We start from the raw sequence: 23,106 nt of genomic DNA, 5'->3' as shown, positions 1-23,106 counted from the left end.
CCGGGGAACAGAGGGAAAGGAGAGAGGGCAGAGGAGAGAAAAATGCACAAGAGTAAAAGAGTGCAGAGACAAAAGGGGCCAGCAGGGGGCATAAACAGCAGACGCAAGAGGCCTCCAGTCCACCTGGGTCTCCTCCCGGGCAGGACTGTGTTTAGGGGAGATGGTTTGATTTCATGTGAAGTGGGAGGTGAAGGTCCATTCATCTGCGATCACACTAATGTCTTTTCCTGAAGACGGGCTCAGTCTGTATTTAGGTTTTCTAAACGAGCCCAAAAACAAAACACCCGAAAACACCCCAGACAGGCCGACCGCCCACTGCATCAAGACTAATAACCACTCGTGGAGAAATCCCACGTATCCGAACCCCACACATCTGATCTGGCCTCAGAATCAAACCGGGGTCCTGAGAGTGCAAACCACTCTACTAGCACTGAGGATGTTTCCCAGTGTTTTAAATAAATTAACTCAACATTTCCAGATATTTTAGCCTCCGATCTTTGGATCTCGTTGATTTTCTGTGTGTTTTAACGTGAGAAGTCAGCTTTTCTCATTCCACATTTGATAGCCGAATCAACAACATCCTAGAAATAGGGTGTGAAATACAGTAAGATTAGCTAGTTAGGTATTGTAATTCACACTTGGTTCAAAAATGCATAAAATGACCATCTGACTGCCATTACATAAACAAGCAACAATGTATTGATTGTTTTAAAAGGGCTTCAATCAATATGATGGTAGTCAGATCTTGGCCAACGAGCGGTTGCCTCTCGTCTGGGTCCGGTCCAGCTGCAGTTTGCCTCCTCTCAGCCAGACGGACGACGCCTCTCCACCCTCTCCTCATCCAAACATTTTGGTTCCGAGTTGCTCAAACACAGCTGTAGCGATACGATCTCTCCTCTTACGTAACGGCTGCTTCATCAAGCAGCTCCTCAAACTGATAGAGGAGGCGCAGCCCAATCCACGACTTCCTGCCGGGCTCTCAGATAGCCGTCGAACTCGCAGACGCCGCTTGGTGATTTGGTGGAAAAGGCAATACGACACTTGTGCTCTCCAGGAGAAACAGAAACCGAAGCGACGTCCGTCGACGTGAAGCGACAGCTCAGCGCCGGGTTTAATTCCGCTCATTCCCCCACCCTCAGTTCAAGCCGCCACTCATAAAGCATCTGCTTAAACGGCCCCGTCTCCCCCCTCTGCGCCACACTTCAGGCTCATTAGCGTCAACCAGCGCCGGCATCGCCGGCAGTCATCAGCATTCAGATCTGATCAACTTCACCACACCTCCCACTCCTCGTCGGGAAAGCCTAATCAGGGACGGGGGGGGGGGGGACGTGACACCAAGGTAGACTGGAGACACACTTGTGTTTGTCACTTCTCAGAACAGTTCTGGAGTCCCATCATGCATTTGGTGCCTTAAAAACCATGCGGAAAGTAAAGGAGAGCGACGCCTGGAGGAGGACTGCCAAAAGAGAAGGACACTGTTAGGGGGGGGGGGGACACACAGAGGCAGGAGAGACGGGTGAGGAGGAGGAGGAGGAGGTGAGGAAGGAGACGCTGCATCCAGGATACCTTCTGGGCGCCGGAGAAGGCGTGGTAGAAGCTAGAGACGTAGGTCATGATGGCCTTCTCATCCGGACGGGCAGTGCCCACAATGTCTGCAGGGGAGGAAGAGGAGGTGAGGGAGGAGGGAGGAAGGGTCCGGGTCGTTGAAGAGAGAGCAGTTAAGTGGAGTTCATCACAAAAAAGGAAAACGCACAGTGTCGCCGTCCAGAGAGGATTTTCGGCGCTCGGACTTGAAAACACACAGGCTGGATTTATTTGTAAAAGAGCGGCGTATTTACATTCAGTAGAAAAAAGCTTCCCACTGCGTCCACAGCTGCTCGAGAGAAAGTTAAACCTCTCTCAGAAACCTGATGAAGCCAAGCTGTGTTTTCTTAGAGCTTCCTCTCTTTCAAAAACAACACAAAATATGGTCTAATGGACAAAATGCTGCGGCTGTCGTGCTGGAGATCAGCGATCAAATCTGCTGTATTCATATGAAAACACGACTGGAGGCAGGAGTGAAGCCTTCGGGGCCATAAACATTTTCAGAATGAAACGATGGAAAACACAGTGGCCACTTTATGACTCTTTAAATAAGTATGCTTATGTGATTGTCTTCAGTTTGCCAAGTATCACATGGAAAACCAAGTTTTTTTTAATTCAATTTTAACTGAGTTTTTATACTTCAACCATTTTGCTTCCACCAATCATCCAACGATGTGTTTCTGATTGTAATATTGAGACAAATGGAGAAGAATAAAGTGGAAATATGTAGAAAAATGTCAAAATGTTAAGCAAAGTCACTGCAGAGAATTAATATTAAAAAAACATTGCCAGAATATCAAGAAAAAGCAGAAATATAGAGAATACAATCAAAATATTGAAATTAATGTTGAGAATTAGGATCAGAATAGAATTTAAATATTAGAATAGAGTCGTACAAACAAGAAACATAAATTCACTGAGAGAGGGTAAAGTCAGGAATGAGGAACCAAGGTGAAGATTAAGAATAAAACCTAATTATTGAGAATAAAGGTTTAATAAATAAATCATAGGAGTTGAATGCCATCAGGAAGAGAGATTCCTTTCTCACAGTGATGAATGTGTTATAAACACATGGTTTTAATAAAATCTTTGGCCAGTGAACATCCTTGAATCGCTTCACATCTGAAAATGTCCAGGACCCCGAGTTAAGTTCTCTCATTTCAGCTGAACTAACAGGGATTAAAATCCAGGCTGTAAAGACAGTTTGAACTCCTGCTCAGAACTTCTTCCCCACCGCTACATGTTCTGTGAAGAAAGTTCATCTTAAAGCGCAGCCGACATCGACGGCTTCAGTCCAATTCCACAGGAAACATGGACAGTAGGCAGGAATGTGGTCGGAATAAAAAAGATGGGAGAAAAAAAAAAGTTGGATGCGGGTCTATTGTCACACCTCAGCACAGCTGGAAACTTCAGAAAACAGCTGCAGCTGCCAGACTGTAGGTAGTACTGTCACGCAGCCTCGCCAGGAGCGCTCAGACTTGAGGGAAACTTCTGAGAAAGTATATTCTGGTCTTGAGACAAAGTCTGTTTTTCACATCATCATCATCCTCGTTTCGCCGTGTCTTTCCTGGATCACTCACCTTCTGCGTCCAGCATCTTGGGGATGTCCAAGTACTTCTCCGCCACGTCGAAGGCTGTGTTGAGGTTGGTCATGGGATCGTCCTGTCGGCGGCACACGGCGAAGAAACAGAAAGGTTACACTGAGGGACGGATTCGGCATTTTCAGGAAAGAGAAAACACGACGGTTAAATTCACTGAGAGGGAAGTTTTTTTTCTTTCTCTGGAAAGTGGTGCTTAAAACAAAAGCTCATGGAGGGAGATGATAAATCCCGACTACATTACAGCTAAGTGGCTTCATAACAGGTTAGTTAGTCTATCCAGCTACCTGTCAGACAGAAAATGTATTTGTCAGCTGCTGTTTGTTAAATTCACTCTATTTTATAGCTGATAAAAATGCCCTAATTAAAGACTTAATTTCTGAACGAGAAAACAATTCACCGATCAGTTTCCGCTGCTGTTATTGCACCACATGCATGACGTTGTGCTATTCAGAGCCTCATTAATGAAGTGGCACTGAGCTGAGACTCAGAGTGCTGGTATCCACCGCAGTGATTCATGAATTGCTCAAGAGGAAACATCAACATATTTGGCACAAAGTAAGAAGAAACGCTCCCCTTCGCTTTTCCCCTTATTTGGTCAGAAGGCCAAGTGACTGAGCCCTGCCTCCTTTTCCACAGATTAAGTGTGTCAGTTTGGCATTTGAACGTACGACGGCTCCCATCTGTCGGGCTGTTTCGCTCACCTTGCGCAGTTTCCCGTAGTCGATGAGCTCCGGACGGTGTCGATGAATGAGCGCACAGAAACCCAAACCATCTTTCCAGCTGAGGGAACAAAGGAGAGAAACCTTAATCAGGGTGAAAAAGAGCTGGAATGTAATGAGATGGCGGGGAAAAAAAAATAATAATAAAAGGAACTTTAATCTTTAATCAAAAGCATTTTGCTCCATTTGTCCTCTTAATTAGCTTAATGTAGCAAAACCCAGAGTCGCAGCAGCACTCCGTCCACAAGCATCCGTCTTTAATCTGCACTTCTTCTTCTGTTCTAAAGCAAATAGTTTTGATGCCATTAAAGAAAGATTGAGTCTGATCTCTTGTGTAAAGAGTGGCGGGATGAGAAGACTGTGGGTTTGGTGAGTCTTTTGAGCTCTGGCAAAAAAAATGACCCATCAAATTATTTTCAAGGACCGCAACAAAATTGGAAATTACAACCTGTTTCAGTCTGGACTGTGTTCAGAGGAACACAGATTTCTGCTTGGACGCCCCTGTACACGGCGTGCTACACCACTGCTTTACTTTAACTTTCCTGAGGATTTTCTTCATTTCTGGCAAGTGTTTCCAGAAAATAATTCAAAAATATTCTGAAATACAAAAGTAAAACTGAAACTAAACAAGCTGTGGAAACTGGATCAGTTCTGCTCATATCATCATCAACAAACCAAACCTGGACAGATCTTCAGAAGACAGAATTCATTTAGACCTCTGCCACCTGGTTTAACCTCGAGGCTCTGATGTGCTCAGACCCTGCAAAAAGCAGGCTTCGCTGCACGCTCTCTGCAATACATCCTGCTTTTTCGCATCCATTTTTCAGGAGATAAAATTAGAATAATTAACATCACACGCAGACAGGAGCATCAGGTCTGTTTATATGAGAACGGCCTGCTTGAAACAGTAGAAAACAAACACAATATTGTTTCTGTTACTTTGATTGGCTCCAAAGAAGAATATTAACAGTGAAAAAGACAAACAAAAAGGCAAAACTGTGAGAAAAGGAATAGAAGAGATTTAGAAAAAGCTGCAAGACTCAGGTCTGAAAGAGAACAGTCCCCAAAAGGAGCCTTTTTAATTATTGGTCTGATTTTCCTCATTCATTCACATTTTCTAAAGCATTTCCATGAACCTGTAAACAAACCACTTTCATCGGCTTAAATAGAGCTGCTGAAATAAACTAGCTGTGCTTAATATAGATGCATTACCCAAGAGAGTAAACCCATTGAAATGAAGTACATCACGGCTAAATTTAACACTTCTGTATCTTAGTGATGCTGCTTTTCCCTTCCTGAGAGATGTGTTTTTTTATTTTGGCCTTCAGTCCCTCATTGATCGCAGACCTTGATTCTGAAGGCAGCGTGTCTAAATGCAACGCGACGAAATAGTACAGCGTGATATCCATCTTCAATTTAACATGTTGTGGGAGATTTACTGTTATTTTCTCCGTGCAAGAAAACAAATTAGCCAGGCGGCTGTTTTAATGCATCGCTGGCCGCGGAAACAGCCCATAATGCAGGAGACGAGCTCTCACAAGGACACTTATAGCTTCTCGTACCTAAAGTAGGAACACTTGAGTGCTTTTCTCTCATCTGCTGAACGAGGTGTGCGGCTATCATCTCTCACAGAGCGACCACTTCAAAGGACCGGCGTCTGCTGTGACACCCCCCCCCCCCCCCCCCCCGCCGCCCCCCCACCTCTACCTTCACCATCGCCCCAAGTGACCCCCTCGCCACCTTTCTCCTCGCCTCGGCTTTCATCCACATCAGAGGATCACAGTGGTCTTCTTTCAATAATTCAGCGCTGGCGGAGGCGTCCGGTGACACAGACTCAGGTCTGAGCAAACCCGGGAATCGACACACAAATATGAGACGAGGATCCAGCGGAGGAGGGGAATCACTGGAAACGTGTAAATCTGAGCGCAGGGGACGATTCCACCTCCTTCCTGTCATCCTCCGCTGGCCCGGTGTGTGAGAACATGTCTGCTGTCTGTTTCTGGTTAGTGCTGTCTGCTTTCAGATCCGCTCTCTGTTATCCATTAGTGCTGTCTGACGCTCATCTGCACAGAGTCACGAGATTCTTCTACAGCTGCAATTTCATCTCTCATGAAATCTGATCTAAAAATACAAATAAGTCAAATAAGTCACATCAAATACTTGATGTGAACTTAATTTTTTTTTTTAGGTGTCAAACGCTGAATTAAAATGAACTTCATATAAATCATGAGCACCAATGGGATCAGAGCAGGCCGCGTGCCAACACTCTGTCCATCAGGCTTTACTCAGTGTTCACATATCCTGAGGAAAACTCAGGCCGACTGGTTCCTTTAAATTATCAAAGTTCCAGTGTGGGAAAACTTTTCCACAGAGGATTAAAGCGAATGAAAGTGACGTACAGAGAGGTGAATGCCCTGTCAGCTCATTTTCTCAACTTGAAAGCAAAACTGAAACATCTGACAGAGAAACTGTAGCTTCACCTGGAGTAAAACACCTGTTGTGTTTTCGACCGCTTCGTCCTCCACTGAAGTCTCACCTGATGTGAAAGTTCTGGATGTTGACGTTCTTGTAGGGTGCAGTCTTCCTCTGGCACCACAGCAGGAGGCCCTCTTTGGCAGACGTCTCTGCATTTGGGGAGAAAGGATCACTGTGAAGTTGGAGAAACTCTCAGGCTTTCATTTTGACACACTTTGCTCTAATCCCTGTTTAGAGGTGGATTAAGCGGAGGTGAAGTGAATGGAAAGCATGTGTGACTGCTCGGACGCTTGTTTCCACTGGATACTTAGAGGTGTTTGCTTTTGTACGATGCCCACACGGTCCCGAGCAAAACACTGGGCTGAACAAGTCAGGCTTAAACATGTCTGACATTTCAATTGGATTACACTGTAAGTACATTACATAGGTACACCAAGGATGGGAGCATATCGCAGCCATTTCCACCTCGCTGGAAAAAGAGCAGCCAGAGACGCATTCATATTCAAATGACTTCGCATTATCTCCAGTCTATATGTGGCTTTGCGCCGTTTTTCAGGCCCAATGGGATGTGTGACAAAGGTCCCGATGCCTCAAAAGGGCTTTTTTCACTTGCAAATGAAGATAGTGAGACAGAGTTCTTTCCAAAAAACCAAAAAAAAAAAGTAAATGAAAAACACGTGCACACATGCAAACTCACACAAATTGAGTTTCCTTTCTTTATGAAGACAAATCAACTTGAATTCATTTCAATTATTTCAGATTAACTAACCTGAAACTGAGGTGTGGATACTTCCTGCCTGCTTTTTACCCCAAACACGAATACAGCCTGACCTTAAAACACATCTTCACTTAAACAGTTACTGAGTTTTCTACTGGGGAAAGGATCTGCATCCTCATGAGTTCAGCCCTGATCACACGATAACGTGTGCACGTTCTGCGCCTGAGGGAGTAGATGATCAATAACGACACTGCCAGCATCCAGAGTGTTTATTCTCCTCAGGCTTGGTGGATTTATAGTTGAACCTCAACATAATAACAATCCAACTTGATCATCTGTCCATGATAGTCATTGATCATGTTTATAGCGTGTTTTTGGCATCATTACAAAAACAAACAACAGTACCTACTAGTGGTACGACATGAAAATAACAGTTTCCAGCATTTCTGTGGTTCCAGAGTAAATGGACATAATTTTCAAAATGAAAAAACGGAGCGATTTCAGGAGAAACACTGTCAGGTGAGCAGGAACTCAGTGTGTAATCCAAGTCCCCACTGGAAGACGCTATAGAGCAGCCACATATACACAAATATGTAGCTCTGTTTTGGTGATTTTGGTTTCACTTGTAATGAACATTTGCCTTTTCGCAAACCTCAACCACCTAGACTCGGCATCTTGACATCAGCTTTAACCTAACTGTGACCTTTCCCTTTCAAACAACACCTCAAAAACTTGTAAACCAATGTTGGACCACACATCCTGGACCCCACAAGGTCGGTCAAACAAGCAGAAACTGCATAAACTGCATAAACTGTACCTTCCACAGAAATGTCCTGGATGGCGAAGCGGAGGATTATGGTCCAGATCATTCCCAGGGTCATCTTTGCGTTGCCATCGACGATCTCTGCGAGAGGAGCACAGCCATTTCAGACATTAACAACATTTAGGTGACTTTTGAGTGACTGTATAATTTTTGTTGTAGTGTTTTGACATCAGGGAACTCAAACTACCAGATAATAAAAGAGACCATTACAGATCTGCTAACTCCGAAAGTCCACTTCACACAGTCTTTATTTCCAGTGACCACAGCACTGCAGAGTGTGAAGGGAAGCAGCGACCAGCCGAGGCCCTCATGAATGAAACGTGTGATGATTCGATTATTTGAAACCAGCCCGCTTAAGCTGTCAATCAGCTGTGTGTGTGTGTGTGTGTGTGTGTGTGTGTGTGTGTGTGTGTGTGTGTGTGTGTGTGTGTGTGTGTGTGTGTGTGTGTGTGTGTGTGCAGTTGAAGCCTGTGAATGGACTGCTTATGCCCGGTCCACTCTGTTTTGTCGATAATGAAAATCCCCTTCAACAGGTCGCCCTGTTTGGCCGCCTTCAATAATCATTCGTTTCTCCCACTAATCCAATAAGACTCGGAGCACGACAGCTCCGCCGTGACGGACAGACTCGGACCGCGAGACGCCCCTCAGATGTCTGCACATGTAACGCGCTGTGAAAGACGGCTGGGATGGAATCAGGAGGCAGAAAGAGTGGAGCCCGGAGCGTCGGGCTGACACATGCAGATACGTGTCCAGATCAGCTCTAATGAACACGACTGATCCAGCGGGGGGGAGGAACACAAATCCTGTTAATACTATTTGAAACTGCAGCCCCCTCCAGATCCCTCACCGCCCCCCCCAAGACCCCCGATGAGTGGTTTAGACCTGAGCCTATGTGAACGGTCTCATCCCACCAGCACAGCCGCGGTGAGCGGGAAGCCGGGCTGCAGCACGACGAGCGGATTCCAGCCGGATAATCTGTCTGGAATGCTGGTCTGGCTGAGGAGCTTTTATAGCAAACACTGTGCACCGCACACACACACACACACACACAAACAAAACAAAACTCTGCTGTATTTCAGTGAAATTCCACCTTTTTTCTGCCACTAAAGACTCCTGTCTGTAAAGCAACACGAGTTTTGGTTTTGTGAATGAACAGCAAATTTGTGAAAGAAAATCTCAATGTCAATTAATTCAGGCACCGCACTTACATAAAATACACAAAGACTTTCTTTACACAAAACTCAATGTGCATTTTCAAAGGTTTTTTGTTCAATGTAATCAGAGATTTGTGGCCAGTCACACATCAGAGAAGTGGTTTCCACTCTCACCTCCCTGAACAGGATCGTTTGGTTGAATCCAGACTATATGGAGTTTTTTTGCAGATTCACTCTATGTGTGTTTGGGAAGTAGTTTAAGTGGTTAATCATAACTCTAATATCCCTCCTAAGTGTTTGGGTCAGTGTGTGTGTCACTGCCGTGATCATCTATCTTGTCTTCTCTGACTCAATGGGATCACAGTGTCTCTGGAATTTCAAGAGAAAAAGCAAAACTTCCATTGCATTTTTTGGTGTCTGCTTATACAACAACGGTGCTCGGAGCCACTGATGTCACAGCTTTCAGAAAACAGTTGCCACAGTGGAACTTTATGAAATTGCCATTTCCATGGAAACAGGAAAAAACAACTCTCTGAAAACACTGTGATTTGGTCTCCGTGTAGATGATGAAGGTGGTGCTACTGCGCATTAAATGTCTTTGAAAATATCATGTATTGATTGTCAGTTCAGTCTGAAGAAGTGACACCACAAAATCCAATTAGCAGATTAAAAAAAAAGAAATAAATCATTACTTCATTGATCAATATTCAGAGGGAGATCGTGGGCTTAACATGAATTTTAATTGAAGTTCAGAATCTGTGATTAACACCTGTGTGACCGTGAACGCCACAGAACAGGCCTGCAGTGGAAGATTGTTGGGGTTAAACACCAGGAGTTAGACGGGTCAAAGGTTAAGGTAATTAGGTCGCATTAGAGCGGCATCGGCCTCTTGATTGCTGACAAAACTGAAAAACTCCAAGTTAAAGGGTAACTTCAGGAAGCAATGCAACATGGTTTTTTTCCCTAACTTTTAGCAAGTGAAACATGGACGGCACTGAAAATAGTCTCAAAAACAGGTCCAATGCTGCTTTTTCTTCATAAAAAAAAAAAAAAAAACCTAATCCAACAGGAAATGTTGACTGTGAAGGGTCAATATTTTCAGGAGCTTTGAGCAGCTTTGCAAAAATCCTGTTTCCATCCACTGTGTCAGCATAAACTTTGAGAGTCAAAGAAAAAAAAAAAACATCTGCACAGACTAGATACCAAAAAAAGTCAGCAGGAAAACATGTTTACTGGCTAAACCAACTTCTCAGGAAACTTCTCAGTGGACGTCGTAAACTATTGGTTATAACACGTCAATGAAAATTTTTCCAGGTCCGCGAAAGGCCAGAGAGGCGGCGAAAGAGGAAGTCAGACCGATCGGGTGTGAGATCGAGAGCGAGAGTGTTTGCTCTGCTAAATACTTGTTTACACACGTATTGCGGGAGGACGGACATCCCCAAGTTATTTGTGCTGAACAATGAACAGCTCCGGGCCCCCCGGGGGGGTTGCGGATCCTAAGATCTACTCTGAGAAAATGCACTGCGAAGCAGTGCACTCCGGAACACTCCGGAATAGGGTTCTCATTAAAGTTCCCTCCAGCCGGCGGCACCGCCGTCATGAAGACGACAGCGAGGAGGCTGCAGTGGACTTACTATTTCCAGCAGAACAGTGGCTCCTGACGTGGCTGATGGCCTAATTAAAACGAATCGGGGGTCTCCAGACACTCTGCCTCCCCACCACCCACCTTCTGCCCCGATAGACACCAGCTTCACTCCTTTGCTGGCGATGAAGTCGAGCGCTTTGTTCACGTTGGAGATTTTGTGGACTCTCATTTTGCCTCTCTCCGGTTTGGCCAAGCGTTCACCTGCGGAGGGAAGCACACCGGAGGAAAACAGTCGTCACGTGATGCATGAAGGTCATGAGCTGCTGGCGGCACCTGACGACACACACCTGCTGCGCACACGGTGAAATCAATAACACGATGGATGTAAGGTCATTCTGACTGCACTGGAACCAATTTCAAATACGAAATGCGAATTTCGAAATTTGCAATTTGTAAAACTTTGGGGATTTTTAAGAAGTTCAGAAGGTTCACAAAAGAGACTATTAAAAGCTAACGGCTGCTGACTGTGACCGAAAATAGAACTGAAGAAAGAGAGCAAAAACTGAAAATTATAATTACATCCTCACATTGTTGAGTTGTGATTTATGTAACAACATATGAAGGTCCAGAATGGGGAAAATTAATTTAAGAATGTGCAGTGAATATGAGTTAACAGAAGAAAACACTTGATTGATCAGGTAACTTCTGCTGCGGCTGATCCCGGTGTGCAGATTCTCCATGTGGCGATGCTACTTTCGGGCAGGTAATCCGGTTAAGTAAGAAGCTCCTTACCTGAGATGACCTCCAGCAGCAGCATGAGTTTCAGTCCATCCCGGAAGTCCTCCTCGATGTTCTCGATCTGCGTGCCCGCTTTCCTCAGGTGGGAGTTACACCAGGCTGTGAACGTCTGCAGAGACGAGGACGGAAGACACGAAAGCCATCAAAAAAACGAGCCAAGCAAACACAGTGTGGGTTTGAAGCTTCAGCTGTTTGTCTTCTGTGATCATCACATGTGCAGTTTGGTAAGTTTCCAGGGTGCTAAAAGATGCAAAGTAATACCACTGATGACCTGTGGAGGCAGTGCTGAGCAGAAAATGTCAGTCTCTGAAGAAAGACTGAAGTGTGTGTGTGGATACAATCTATTATACAACATTACTTCACCTCAACATCAGCATGAAGTAGAGTCAAATAAAGTGTGTTAAAAGTTTAGAAATGACTTCAGTTGAAGACAAGAGGTCACAAATTATTCACAGTTCACTCACAAAATGCTAATCTGGAAATAAATCTCCATGGTTTTCTCTGAATGCATTCTGTGTAAAACACATCCCCTCAACATAGCTCTGTGTTTTTCTACAAGAACCCGTGAAAGCCGGATACCTAACTTTACAAGGTAAATGTGTGGGCCGACAATACGTTCCCTGTTGGTTAATTCCCTTGTTTCCACCCTTCCACCTCTCCCAGAGGTGATAACAAGCCGGAGTCCTGCCCTTTCCCTCACCAAGCCCGAGCACACTGGAGCATTGTGGACTGTATACAGTAGGTGTAGCTGGCCTCGGTCTCTGGCATCACCGGCATGCAAAACGCACTAATGGAAAACATCTGGAGCCAGATGTGGGCCGGGCCGCCCAACAGGAGCTGGTATGAGGAGCGGGCCGCGTCACACACCCCGCTGCCAACGCCTCTTTACGAGTTCCCGGGTTAATTACACCCGGGGCACCGGCGTCAGGCACCGTGTTTCCAGAGGGAAAGCCGAAGGAGGACCTGCAGGAGCAGAGCCAGGCGCTCATGAAAGCCGGCACTGTCTCTCGCTGGGCCGCTTTCCACTCGCCGGAGAAACAAAAGCCACTTAAAAGTCACTGCTGAGCTGGTTGGGAGCGCTCGTGGAAGTTCCGCAGTGAGATCACTCCTTAAACGGAGCGGCGTGAGGTTTACACGACCATCAATAAACGGGAGCGCGGAGGAGCCCGGTTTCAGATGTGTGCTGGCGTGTGGTGGAGTCCCAGCCAGCGAGAAGATTGAAGGGATACCGGAGACGACGTTGAGGGGAAAAGGAGAGATTATATGGTGCTTTATCTCCAAGGGCAGGACCGGCAGAAAAAGACCAAACACTGATTGATATGCCAAAGGCAGAAACACGCCCTCAGCCCACATGATTCTCTATTCCTGTAAACTTACTCATGATTTAAGTCAAGCTCCAACACTGAGGCACTGAGGCATTTCACTTATTCCTAATCGATAGTTCATTTAAAGGCTTGCCAAAGATTTTAAACTGTCGAGGCAGAAGTGTAGTGTCAGCAGCTTTCACGAATACTGTACTTGTATAATTTAATCAAAGTGGTAAGATAAGGATGTCTGAAGCTTCTGCAGGTCCCGATTCTCACAGTGTCGCGTTGGAGAGTCATCATCCTCTTTCTTTCTCTTCCCTTTTTTGACTGACTTTCCCACCATTATGTATCTGATATGACAAGATTTACTGGATGGACACACATTACAGTGAGAAATAAATTAGGTGTCAGTGCTCCTGCCCCTTTTCTCAATGTATCTTTAACTTTTCAATTCTGGCAATTCTTCAGTTTATGAGTATTTTTCCTGTTATTTGAGTCTAATTTAGACTCAAATAATTATTATTATTAAAATTTAATTAGTCTAATTTTATGATGTAGGGGCTACTAAGAAGGCCAAATCCCAAGAGGGCAGAAATATAAGGGTTAAATCAACTCGGGGTCGCAGGGAGCTGGAGCTGATCCAGATGACTGTGGGTGAAGGCGGGGGACAACCTGGACAGGTTCACAGTTCATCACAGGACACACACACTCACATTCACACCCACAGCTAGACTAAAGCCACCATTAACCAGAAATACATGTTTTTTGTTTTTTTTTTTGACAAAACCCAGCTTAACATTCAGAAACACACTCGTCACACAAAAGCCATCTGAAAGCCTGACCTGAAGTGACGAGCCGATGTATTGTCAGCAAACTGAAATGAAACGTAATAACACAGCTGAACTTGAGACGTGTGTTTTTGAGAAAATAAGAGGAGCTCATCATTACTTAAAAGTCCTCCCTAATGGAGCTTGAACCTGAGCAGGCGGCTGAAAATGTCAGAGTGCTCGGTGGTGGTGCCCTGCAACGGGGCGCGCTGGTGAAAAGGACTTAAAGTTCACAGAAGGAATGTTAGCTTGTTAAATGCGCCACAAGGAGGGCGAGTCTGGCCGGGCGACAGCCCTCCTCCTGGGGAGATTTAGCCGGCCCTCCTGCCGTTTCTCTCGCTGCGTGGGTCACGGCGGAGTTTGGCAGCGGCTCACAGGCCGGAGGCTGGCAGCCACCTGCGCCGTCACATGACGCCCTGGCTCTGTTGTGGTCAACGCTCCCGAACCCTCCAGGTGTTCTGCAGGACTCGGAGTGGCCACTCCACTGATCACAGAGGCAGATTACTGCGCTCAAGATGAAAAGCTGCAGTCAGATGGCAAAAGATCACACGATCTTAAGAAGTGCAGATAAGATCTTAGACTGAAACAGGCTCGGGTGCTGAAGGTGAAGGCCGTTTTCCTCATCACAGTATTCATATTTAATTTCTCTTTCCAATAAACAAAAAGTTCAGTTAGATTATTCAACTCACTATAAAGCACAACACTCAGAACGTCATGTATTCAGACTCAAACTACTCCATGAGTGTCCTGAAGCTTCAACACGATGAAGTGGAAACACATCTTGCGAGGTCACTGTCGTGATCGTCTTCCTGATCTTCTCTACGATATCACGTCAGGCTCAGGCCTCATATACAAGGGACAGATGTTTGATCAGACGCTAAAATCACAATCACTATATTTGTCTTTTTTACTAAGGCTGATTATCAAATGCACAAATATATAAATATGCAGTGCACATGTAGTATTTGTCTTTTGTTACTTCCAGAGATCCAGACTCAGACTGATAAATAGTAAAGATGCTAAATTGTTTTTCTGTTGAGTGAATGATTCATCGCCTTCGTCGTCTTTATCTTTCTGTCTTTCTAACAACATCCAGCTTGTAGCCGTAACAACCCTATTTAAAACCCATTCCAGGATTCCTGTTTTCTCTAATGAGCCCTTCAGCTGAAATGACTGCTGCCTACTGGAAATGAGATGTCTGTTTTGGTGCATCTCTTTCTGAAAGCCGCTGATTAGAAAATAAATGAGACCTGGAAAGTGTAGCAACAGCAACAATTAGCAGTTTTAGGTAGATGCTGCTGCCGCTGCCTGCAAGCGGCATGTCAGGACAGAAAGGGTTCCAGTTACACTTGGTTTAAGAATCATGGGAAACAGAACAATTTATCATTGTGATGGATGAATGAGGCAACCAACAGAGACGTGGTTGTGTTTTGATCGGTTGCAGAGAGAGACAGAGCAGCCGATGGGTTTTTCCCTCTTCAGAGAGCTGATATATTTATAACCGGAGGAGGAAGGGCCAGCAGCATCTTCATCCACATCTTCTGAATGAGGACTCAAAGTGAAAGGCTGCTGTTGTCTCCTCTGAGCAGTCGGCAGTCATACCAGACTTTAAGATCGCTACATTCAAGAAGTTTTCTCGGTATGAACATTTGTTTGCAGTGGTTCGCACAACAAGAGTGTTCTGGTCTGATTCAGGTCAGACGCCTTCGTGAGGTGAGCTGAGGGTAAAAAGTTGAAACTAACGTGTTTCAAATCTTCACGTGCAGAAATTCTGATCGAAGCGAATAAAGTTTAGATAGTGTGGTCGTAATATGCTGCTGGAGCACCGGAAGAAGAATCGGGCTGTTCTACGTTGGAAACTGAGCCATAAATGGAACATGAGGTTCTTCTATACTCTCGAGTTTGACTTTGATTTCTGGATGGACTGGACTGGACGGTTTATCATAGTTAGGTCTGTTTTCTGCATTACTATAAGCTAACACACAGATCAATGTCCAGACGCCGGGCGTAGCGTACAGGACTGTGTATACTGTTTTGTGCCTCGTCTGACGCACACTGTGTGAGATTGCGTTGTCCTGGTGGAGTTTGTGTCAGTACAGTGCGTGCTGTGAAGCTCTGTAAGTTGTTAGGATTTCTGCTCCAGAGTCTCTGAGCCCAGTGCTGCCACGGCGAATCGTCCTCATGACTCCAGCCTGAACACGCCGCGCTTCGGCATCAGCAACATGTCGAGTAACCGAGTGAAGTGAAAGCATGACGGCCTGTGGGAGGAATGGAGGGCTGTAAAGTCTGAGGTCCTCTCTCTCTGTCCTTCTGCACTCCCTCTCTCCCTCTCTCTCTCTCTCCCTCTCTCTCTCTGGTCTCAGCCTCCCAGAACTGAAGCGAGCTGTAAAAACAGCGGGGGTCTGGAGCAGGAGGAATCTGCTCTGCATCAACTTCAGGGAAAGTTGCCAGTCAGCATCATCATTGCATGCAACTTTTTCCCCCCATGTTACCATGAGAATAGAATTTAGTAGTGTGTGTGTGTGTGTGTGTGTGTGTGTGTGTGTGTGTGTGTGTGTGTGTGTGTGTGTGTGTGTGTGTGTGTGTGTGTGTGTGTGTGTGTGTGTGTGGAACATGGGTCGAGGCTCCCACAGTGGTAACCGGTCAGCTGTAGGATTTGAACCTGTCAACCTCAGATCCCAGATCTACTTCTCTAACAACCGGGAGGGGTAGATATGTGACTGACTCACTACCTGGTTTGTTTGTTTGTTTTTTTTTAATTATTATTGCATTAGGAGTAAATTTAACCCTCTCACCATGATTCACTGTATGACATGACTGAGCTTTCCAGGGAACTTGTGTTTTTTTTTTTTATCAGTCCTGTTTTGAGTTGAATCAATCCAGTAACGAGCCATTCACTGGCCGTACTGAACAGTCTTCATGGTTTAAAAACAGCCCGGCCTTTTACAGCAGCAAATGATCTAAAATCAATACCGGTGGTGTAAATATGTCACCTGCCTGCTTTAAAAAGCGTCCCTACGCTGCTGTTCTCCTCTCCTCCTCCTCCTCGTCTCTGCCCTTCCTCCAGCTCCATTTATCAAGCTCCGTTAGGAAAATATTTCCTGCGACTCTGCCAGCTCCATATTAGTACAATGCCTTGACTGAAACAAGCGAGCCCCCGCCACATCAGGGCCCATGGGCAGTGGGACAAGACGTTTGCTGGCAGAGCATCTGGCACAGGAAGGCACTTTTCACCGCCGCCACCAGTTTCTCAAGCTCTGCGCCTTCAGCTCAGCGTCCCCTGTGTCCCGACGAAGCCCCACAAACAGGCCGATACGTTTCATAAAAAATATCTTTCCGGCATCGCCTCCAAAATGTTCAGCTGAGGAAGCAGAGGTCGAAATAGGGGAAACTGTGAAATGAGAGAGAGAATAGAGGAGAGTGATTCTGAGCCGGCGGCTGAAGCTGTAATGAGAATGAGTTTTGTCTGGAAGGGCCGAGGAGGGAGCGAGCCTCTCAGAGTCCCGCCGAAGGGAGAAGTGTCATTTCTCCACCATTAGGTCTAATTCTGCTCCCTTCCATTCACTCCTGCTTGCTTGTAAGGGCCGGAAAAAGCTGACAGAAAGAGTTTCTTGTGCCAAAGCAGCGAGCAGCGGCGCGGTCCACCTACTCAGACTGCCGGGTGATTCCCCGATGAGTGATGGGTCAGATGAGCCGATTTAAAATGTGGTACGTCTTCCTCAAAGGCGTAAATCACAAGGAGAGGAGGAAGTTTCCTTTATTTTAATCAGTATTATTCTACTGGACGCTGTTGGTGGCCACTGACTCAGCAAGTTACTGAAATTAATAGCTGATTGAGGTCTAAGCTCATATTTTACTTTTTTTTTTTTTTTTTAATATTTTATTGCTCTTGGCTTGAACATCTCAGTTCCTGTGTATGTTGGAGCGGACATAAAGTCACCTTGAGTCTTTAAGTTATTAGATTAATCTTTTAAGAAGATGTGGAAGTACTTCACAAGTTTCTGAATACAAAAACAAAATCGGGTTTTGATCAAATGTACGTTCAGTTGTTTGATTGTAGCCGAGTTGTTCGTACTGTGTGGAAGCATCTAATCCATCAGCTGATTGGAGGAAGATGTCCTATAATCTGGATGTTAGCTGAAGTTACATCAGTTCCAGTCATTTGAGAACACTGTTTGTCCGTTTGAACATTCTCTGCAGTTTATCTGAGCACAAATTGAAACATAAACTTCATGGATCTTCCAGGTGACGCTGCAGCTCGCTCCAAAAGCCATGAAACGCCAAACAGGTCTCGCTCCCCCGAGAGCTAAAGAGAGCTTCGGGCTTAAGATGTCTGTTACATCCGGAAGTCGCGATCGTCAAAAAAAACCCAGAACCGACAATGAAGATCTGGCGCAGCGAACAGAGCGCGATTCAGATTACTGCTGTCCTCGGCTCGGGGGCGCAGCGGGGAGGAAAGAGCCTTCCAGGACGGGCCAAACTGCTGTCTGGACGCTCTGCGGACTGCTGCCATGTGGATCCCTGCATCTGGCAAGCAGCGGGGATTAAAAACACAAAGTCTCAGCAAGAGAGGGGGAGGCCAGAGAGAAAGCTGCCGGTGGACAAATCACTGGGTTTCAGGAAAGTGAGGAAGTGCTTCTACATGACTGTGTTCTGTCTGTCAGGGGATAAAAAGCCCGGCAGGAGAGCTGAAACGCTTCGGGAGGGGCTGGCGGTCTGTTGAGTTAACCGAGCGAACTCGTTCAGTTAGCAGTTCGGTGTGCAGCCAAGTTTCCAGCGCAGCATCTTTTATGATGGGAAAGAGTTTCACTGCAGCGCCGCTTGACCCCAAACTTGATTAAACCGGAGTCATTAAAAACCCACACGAGCTCCAGTTTGCTCCAAGATCTCTAAATGTGGCAACAAATTTAGAGGAAAACCAGTTTTTATTCAAAGTTCAAGCCACAAACGAAGTCGTTTGGACGTGTTTGGTCGATTCGAAGAATTCCATAGAGTTCATGCTCGAGATCTTCACACTATGGCTGCACCAACATTAGTTAAACACAGGATACGTCCACCGAGCGCAGCAGGGCTTCGTCTGATTGGTCAAACTACACCCAGCATGTTGGGTTACCGAATGCATGTTTAACTGATAATGAAGCCTGGCAACCATGATAACTAAGTCATCTGTAACACTGATAACAGCAGAAAGAGAAGAGGAAGAGGATTTGAAAGGTCAGGGATAGATGCAGAGTCCAGATCCCACTATCACACAAAGGAACTGCTGTAGATCATTTCACAACATGGTAAAGACCTGCAGCGAGATTCTTCCCATCTTAGTTACTTGAATATAAATAAAAAGTTACACAATAGAAACATTATCAGCTACGATCAGTGCAAATCATTAAAAAAAAAACTTGAAATTCTGACCCAAAAGAGACAAATGGAAAGAATTACAATGTCAAGAAGTTGAAAAAAAAAACCTTTTTAAATGTAGAAAGTCAATCTCAGCAGAATGACTTCAATAACAAAAATTGAAAATTTCGATATTCTTGAGTGGTTTTGATCTTTAAGTGGAAAATCCAAAAAGTATTGAGTCACAAATTTATTCCACTGAATACAGTCCTGATAAGTCACAGATGCTCCATGTGGTTTCCCAGATGAACATAAGTCCTACGATAAAGTTTTAGAAAGAGTTTTTAAAGGGAAAATCTTTGTCTCTTCCTGTTGTACTGCAGTCAGATTCAGATCACTTCAAACTCAATTTGAAACTTTTATTGGCGAAGAATCAGTCGTGTAACCGTGATTAACGTGGTACTTCCTCTGCTCCAGCACCAATTATGCTCTGCAGATTGTATCTCCTGTATTTTCCCTGTCATTTCAGAAGCTTTTGTATCTTTCAGGCTTTACGAATGAGCTTTTAGAATAGAAATGACACGATTTCCTGCTCCACGCTTCTTTCTGTGCAACAACAACATTTAGATAAAATCAGGCAAAAAAAACACAAGCGTGAGCATTCACCTGGTTATTTCGAATGAGTGGGGTCACTCATGAGTAGGAAAAGTTCAACCTCAGTGAACTCTGAAACAGCCGACACTGATAACAAACCAGCGTGACAATGTTGACATTGGAGGAAACAAGAGGCCAGAGAGTCAAAACCACAGGATGTCATAGCATGAATTACCTTATTCAACCATCCACTGCTGGGTTTTTAAGTGCTTCGCCCAGGGGATGCGGATCTTAGATACTTCTGAGCAGCAGCTTTGATGATCGGGCTCAAAATGAGCTTGTTTACATCCTGTTTGATCACATTTCTGATTTATGTGGTGCAAAGTTACATAAACAGGCTCAAACATGGCTCTTTATCTTTATTAAGGGACTTTGAAGCCCCTCGCCAGGCAGGAGGGTCGAGAAAACAAGAGAGAAAAGGTTGGAGTCGGGGTGCAGCAGCTCCGTCCATCCTGTGACTCACGGACAGGAACAATACGACCTTTCTGCCTGCTGAACCTGGACGGACGGAGGGGAAACTCTCGCTCTCTCGCCGCTCCGTCACTTAACAGAGGAAGGACTGGAGTCTGGAGGCCCGCCAGTCGGCGGGGGGGGGGGGCGCTCGGGGGGGTCAGAGGTCATCGTTCATCCCCGTCTGTCTCCTTCCTCTAAAGCTCACCGGAGAATTCAGGCTGACCCGCACACACACATTCAACACACACCCTCGCTTTTCTGGCTCCAAGAGCACAAAGCCAGGCTCAGCTGACTCTGCTGGGCAGATGCGGTGTGTGTGTGTGTGTGTGTGTGTGTGTGTGTGTGTGTGTGTGTGTGTGTGTGTGTGTGTGTGTACTATTCCCTCCCCACCGCAGCTTGTTGAACCGACATTCACCAGCGCGATCCCACAGCGGCTTCCCTCATTTCCCCCGTCAACAGTTTCACAGCTGGAGCTCTCGCTCGCTTTCTTCCTCCCTTTTTGTTTTTATCATGACTTTCTCCACTTTCCACCACAAATTTAGGTGAACAGCGAAGGGAAGATTATTTATTTTCACAACAAAAAAAAGCACTGACAGGAAACCTTATAGGTGTCACTGCAAATATGATGATGATCCAGCTGATATCAAAATAAAACTTTATGTGCGCTTCTTTGCAGGTTTTGAATCACCATTTAAATCATTAAGTTTGGTAACATAAAAAACACCCTTTTAAAAACTGAAGCTACAAAGTTTGTCAGTTAAATGCTCAGTCCAGTGTCGATGGTTTTGCCTCGTATACAGTAGTATATTTCTTTTCCATAGTGTCGTCTCAGGGAAGTTGACATAATAAGGTCAAAAAAAACGAAAGAGCTGGAGGTGTAAGAAACCTCCAGGAACAGACGCAGAGGCGCGTGGCTGCCGCCTCCACCGGTCGGGTGGAAAGAAAGTGAAGGCAAGAATAAGTTTGTTTTTTTTTGTTTGTTATTTCAAAAACTTCTGAGTTTCCAAAGATGTCAACTATCTTCTAAACTAAAAACTAGCAGAGAGTGGAAGGATTCCGAGGGCTGCTAAAAAGCAATCTTCACAACCAAACGGCCAAGTTATATCTGAGCATGTTTACCATGGAAGTATGAGGGGTAGTTTCATGAAAAATTACCCATCTGTCTTTAATTTTCAACATGCACACATTTGATACTTCTACCTGTGAAATAAACATAGTAACAGCTTCAGTAACTTGAATTAATTTCAATGATAGACGGCCCAAATGTGCTTAAAAAGACCTTTATCTCACAATTACCTGTGAAATAAATATTAATGGTTGGAAATTGGCAGGGTGTTGATAAATATGTGGACAAGCACCACTATTTCCCCTTGTTTGCTCGAGAGAACTAAAACCAAGGTAGCGCCATTCACTCCACCCCACGAGAGCAATAATGAACCACAACCTACGCCCCGTTCACACGATCAACTTTTCAAGAGAACACTGTTTATTTACATGACAATGTTGGAAAACACAACTTTATGAAAATGTTCAGGCACCGTCTGTAGATGATGGACACACTGCTATTGCACATGAGCGCCAAAGCTGTTTCGGCCATTTCCACGTAAACAGAAATCGTTTTCAAAACGTTGCCGTGTAAACATGAAACTTTTCTGAAGCTAAAATGCAAAATCAGTGCGTTTTCCCTTAAAAGGTCATGGAGATGGGGCTTCAGTCATTTGGTCATGAGCCTGCACTGCAGCCACACTTCGGCCAGCCGTGGACGCCACTGATCCGGAGACGCTGGGATGCATCTGATCTCAGAGGAGAAAGCAGCTAAATAATGGTGCTTTTATTTCTTCTCTAAATTCTGTAGTTGTTTCTTTCATTGTTGCCCAGTTGGTATATCTCTCTCAGACAGACAAACGGACACAAAAACACACACACACGGACACACACACACCTCCCTCCAAGCGGACTTCCCTGCAGCCAGCAGTGGTGATGGAGTGCGACAGTCTCTCAGGTGCAGCATCCATTCAGCCGGGCACTCAAACAGGCTGTTACTGCAAACTGTCGACTCAGCAAAGCCGTCCCATTACACTTATCTCTTGCTTTGGCTGCTGCTTCAGCACACACACGTGTGTTGTGCGAGTGTGTGTAAGCAAATGTGGCAGAGCTTGTAAAACGGCTAAAAAAATAAATAAATAAATAACACACACCCGGGACAGCTTTTCCCTGAATACAGCTGCTGCATGAACACATGCTGCAGGGACATTCAGCAAGAAAATATGCTTGGATTCATGCACGCTCACACACAGACACACACACACGAATAAATGCACGCAGTCCTCACTGTTGCAGCGCGTGCTGACGGAACTGTGCAGCAGCCAAAAAGTGCCGATTGACGAAGAATAGCAGCCATTGTGACCGCTCCACCGATATTTACTCTCTTCTGGCCCGAAGCAGCCCTGATGCATATTCATCAGTGTGTGTGTGTGTGTGTGTGTGTGTGTGTGTGTGTGTGTGTGTGTAGAAGTCAAAGTGTGGTAATAGCTCTTTCCTCTGCCGAGTTCATTTAACAAAAACAGGCTCGTCTGTGAAAATGCCGCAGAGCTCCCGACACTGGGCGGTTACCATGACGACCACAAAAGCCTGGAGACCGACAAACAAACAGCTCGGCTGCAGCGAGGCTCTTTCACGTACACGCGCACACGCGCACGTGCACACACACACACGTACACACACGCTCACACACCCCACGCAACACAAGTTTACAACCATGAAAACGTCTGGATGGAGGAAGGTTGAGCGTGGAGCTCCGTCCTCACCCTGCAGCCTGCAGGATCACCCAGCAGACGAGGCTTTTCCAAGATCAGGCTCCGTGTTTTAATAAAGACACGCTTAACTGACCTCAGCAATATGGAAAAATGCAGATTTTATGTGATAAAATACAGACGTCACACAGAATTGATTTAGTCACTGTCTGTGTAGAGAATAACGATTTTTATTTTACTGTAATTCCATGAAATCTCGCATGCTAGTAATGAATTATTGATCATGTAATTCAAAACACAGTTGCAATCACAGAGGTTTCA

General features: G+C 45.3%; 1 protein-coding gene across 1 annotated transcript in view; it reads right to left on the bottom strand.

Annotated features, from left to right (window-relative positions):
* actn1 (actinin, alpha 1) overlaps positions 1 to 23,106 on the bottom strand; it is a 55,023-nt gene that overhangs the window by 16,446 nt on the left and 15,471 nt on the right. Inside the window, 7 exon segments of the mRNA XM_030116162.1 lie at positions 1,567 to 1,652; positions 3,165 to 3,246; positions 3,887 to 3,965; positions 6,441 to 6,528; positions 7,915 to 8,001; positions 10,801 to 10,920; positions 11,452 to 11,566. Coding sequence (XP_029972022.1) covers positions 1,567 to 1,652; positions 3,165 to 3,246; positions 3,887 to 3,965; positions 6,441 to 6,528; positions 7,915 to 8,001; positions 10,801 to 10,920; positions 11,452 to 11,566 — 657 coding nt within the window.

The sequence above is a fragment of the Salarias fasciatus genome, chromosome 19, assembly GCF_902148845.1.
Source record: "Salarias fasciatus chromosome 19, fSalaFa1.1, whole genome shotgun sequence".
NCBI lineage: Eukaryota > Metazoa > Chordata > Actinopteri > Blenniiformes > Blenniidae > Salarias > Salarias fasciatus.
The sequence above is the reverse complement of the archived record's forward strand: the minus strand, read 5'-3'. Positions and strand labels throughout refer to the sequence as shown.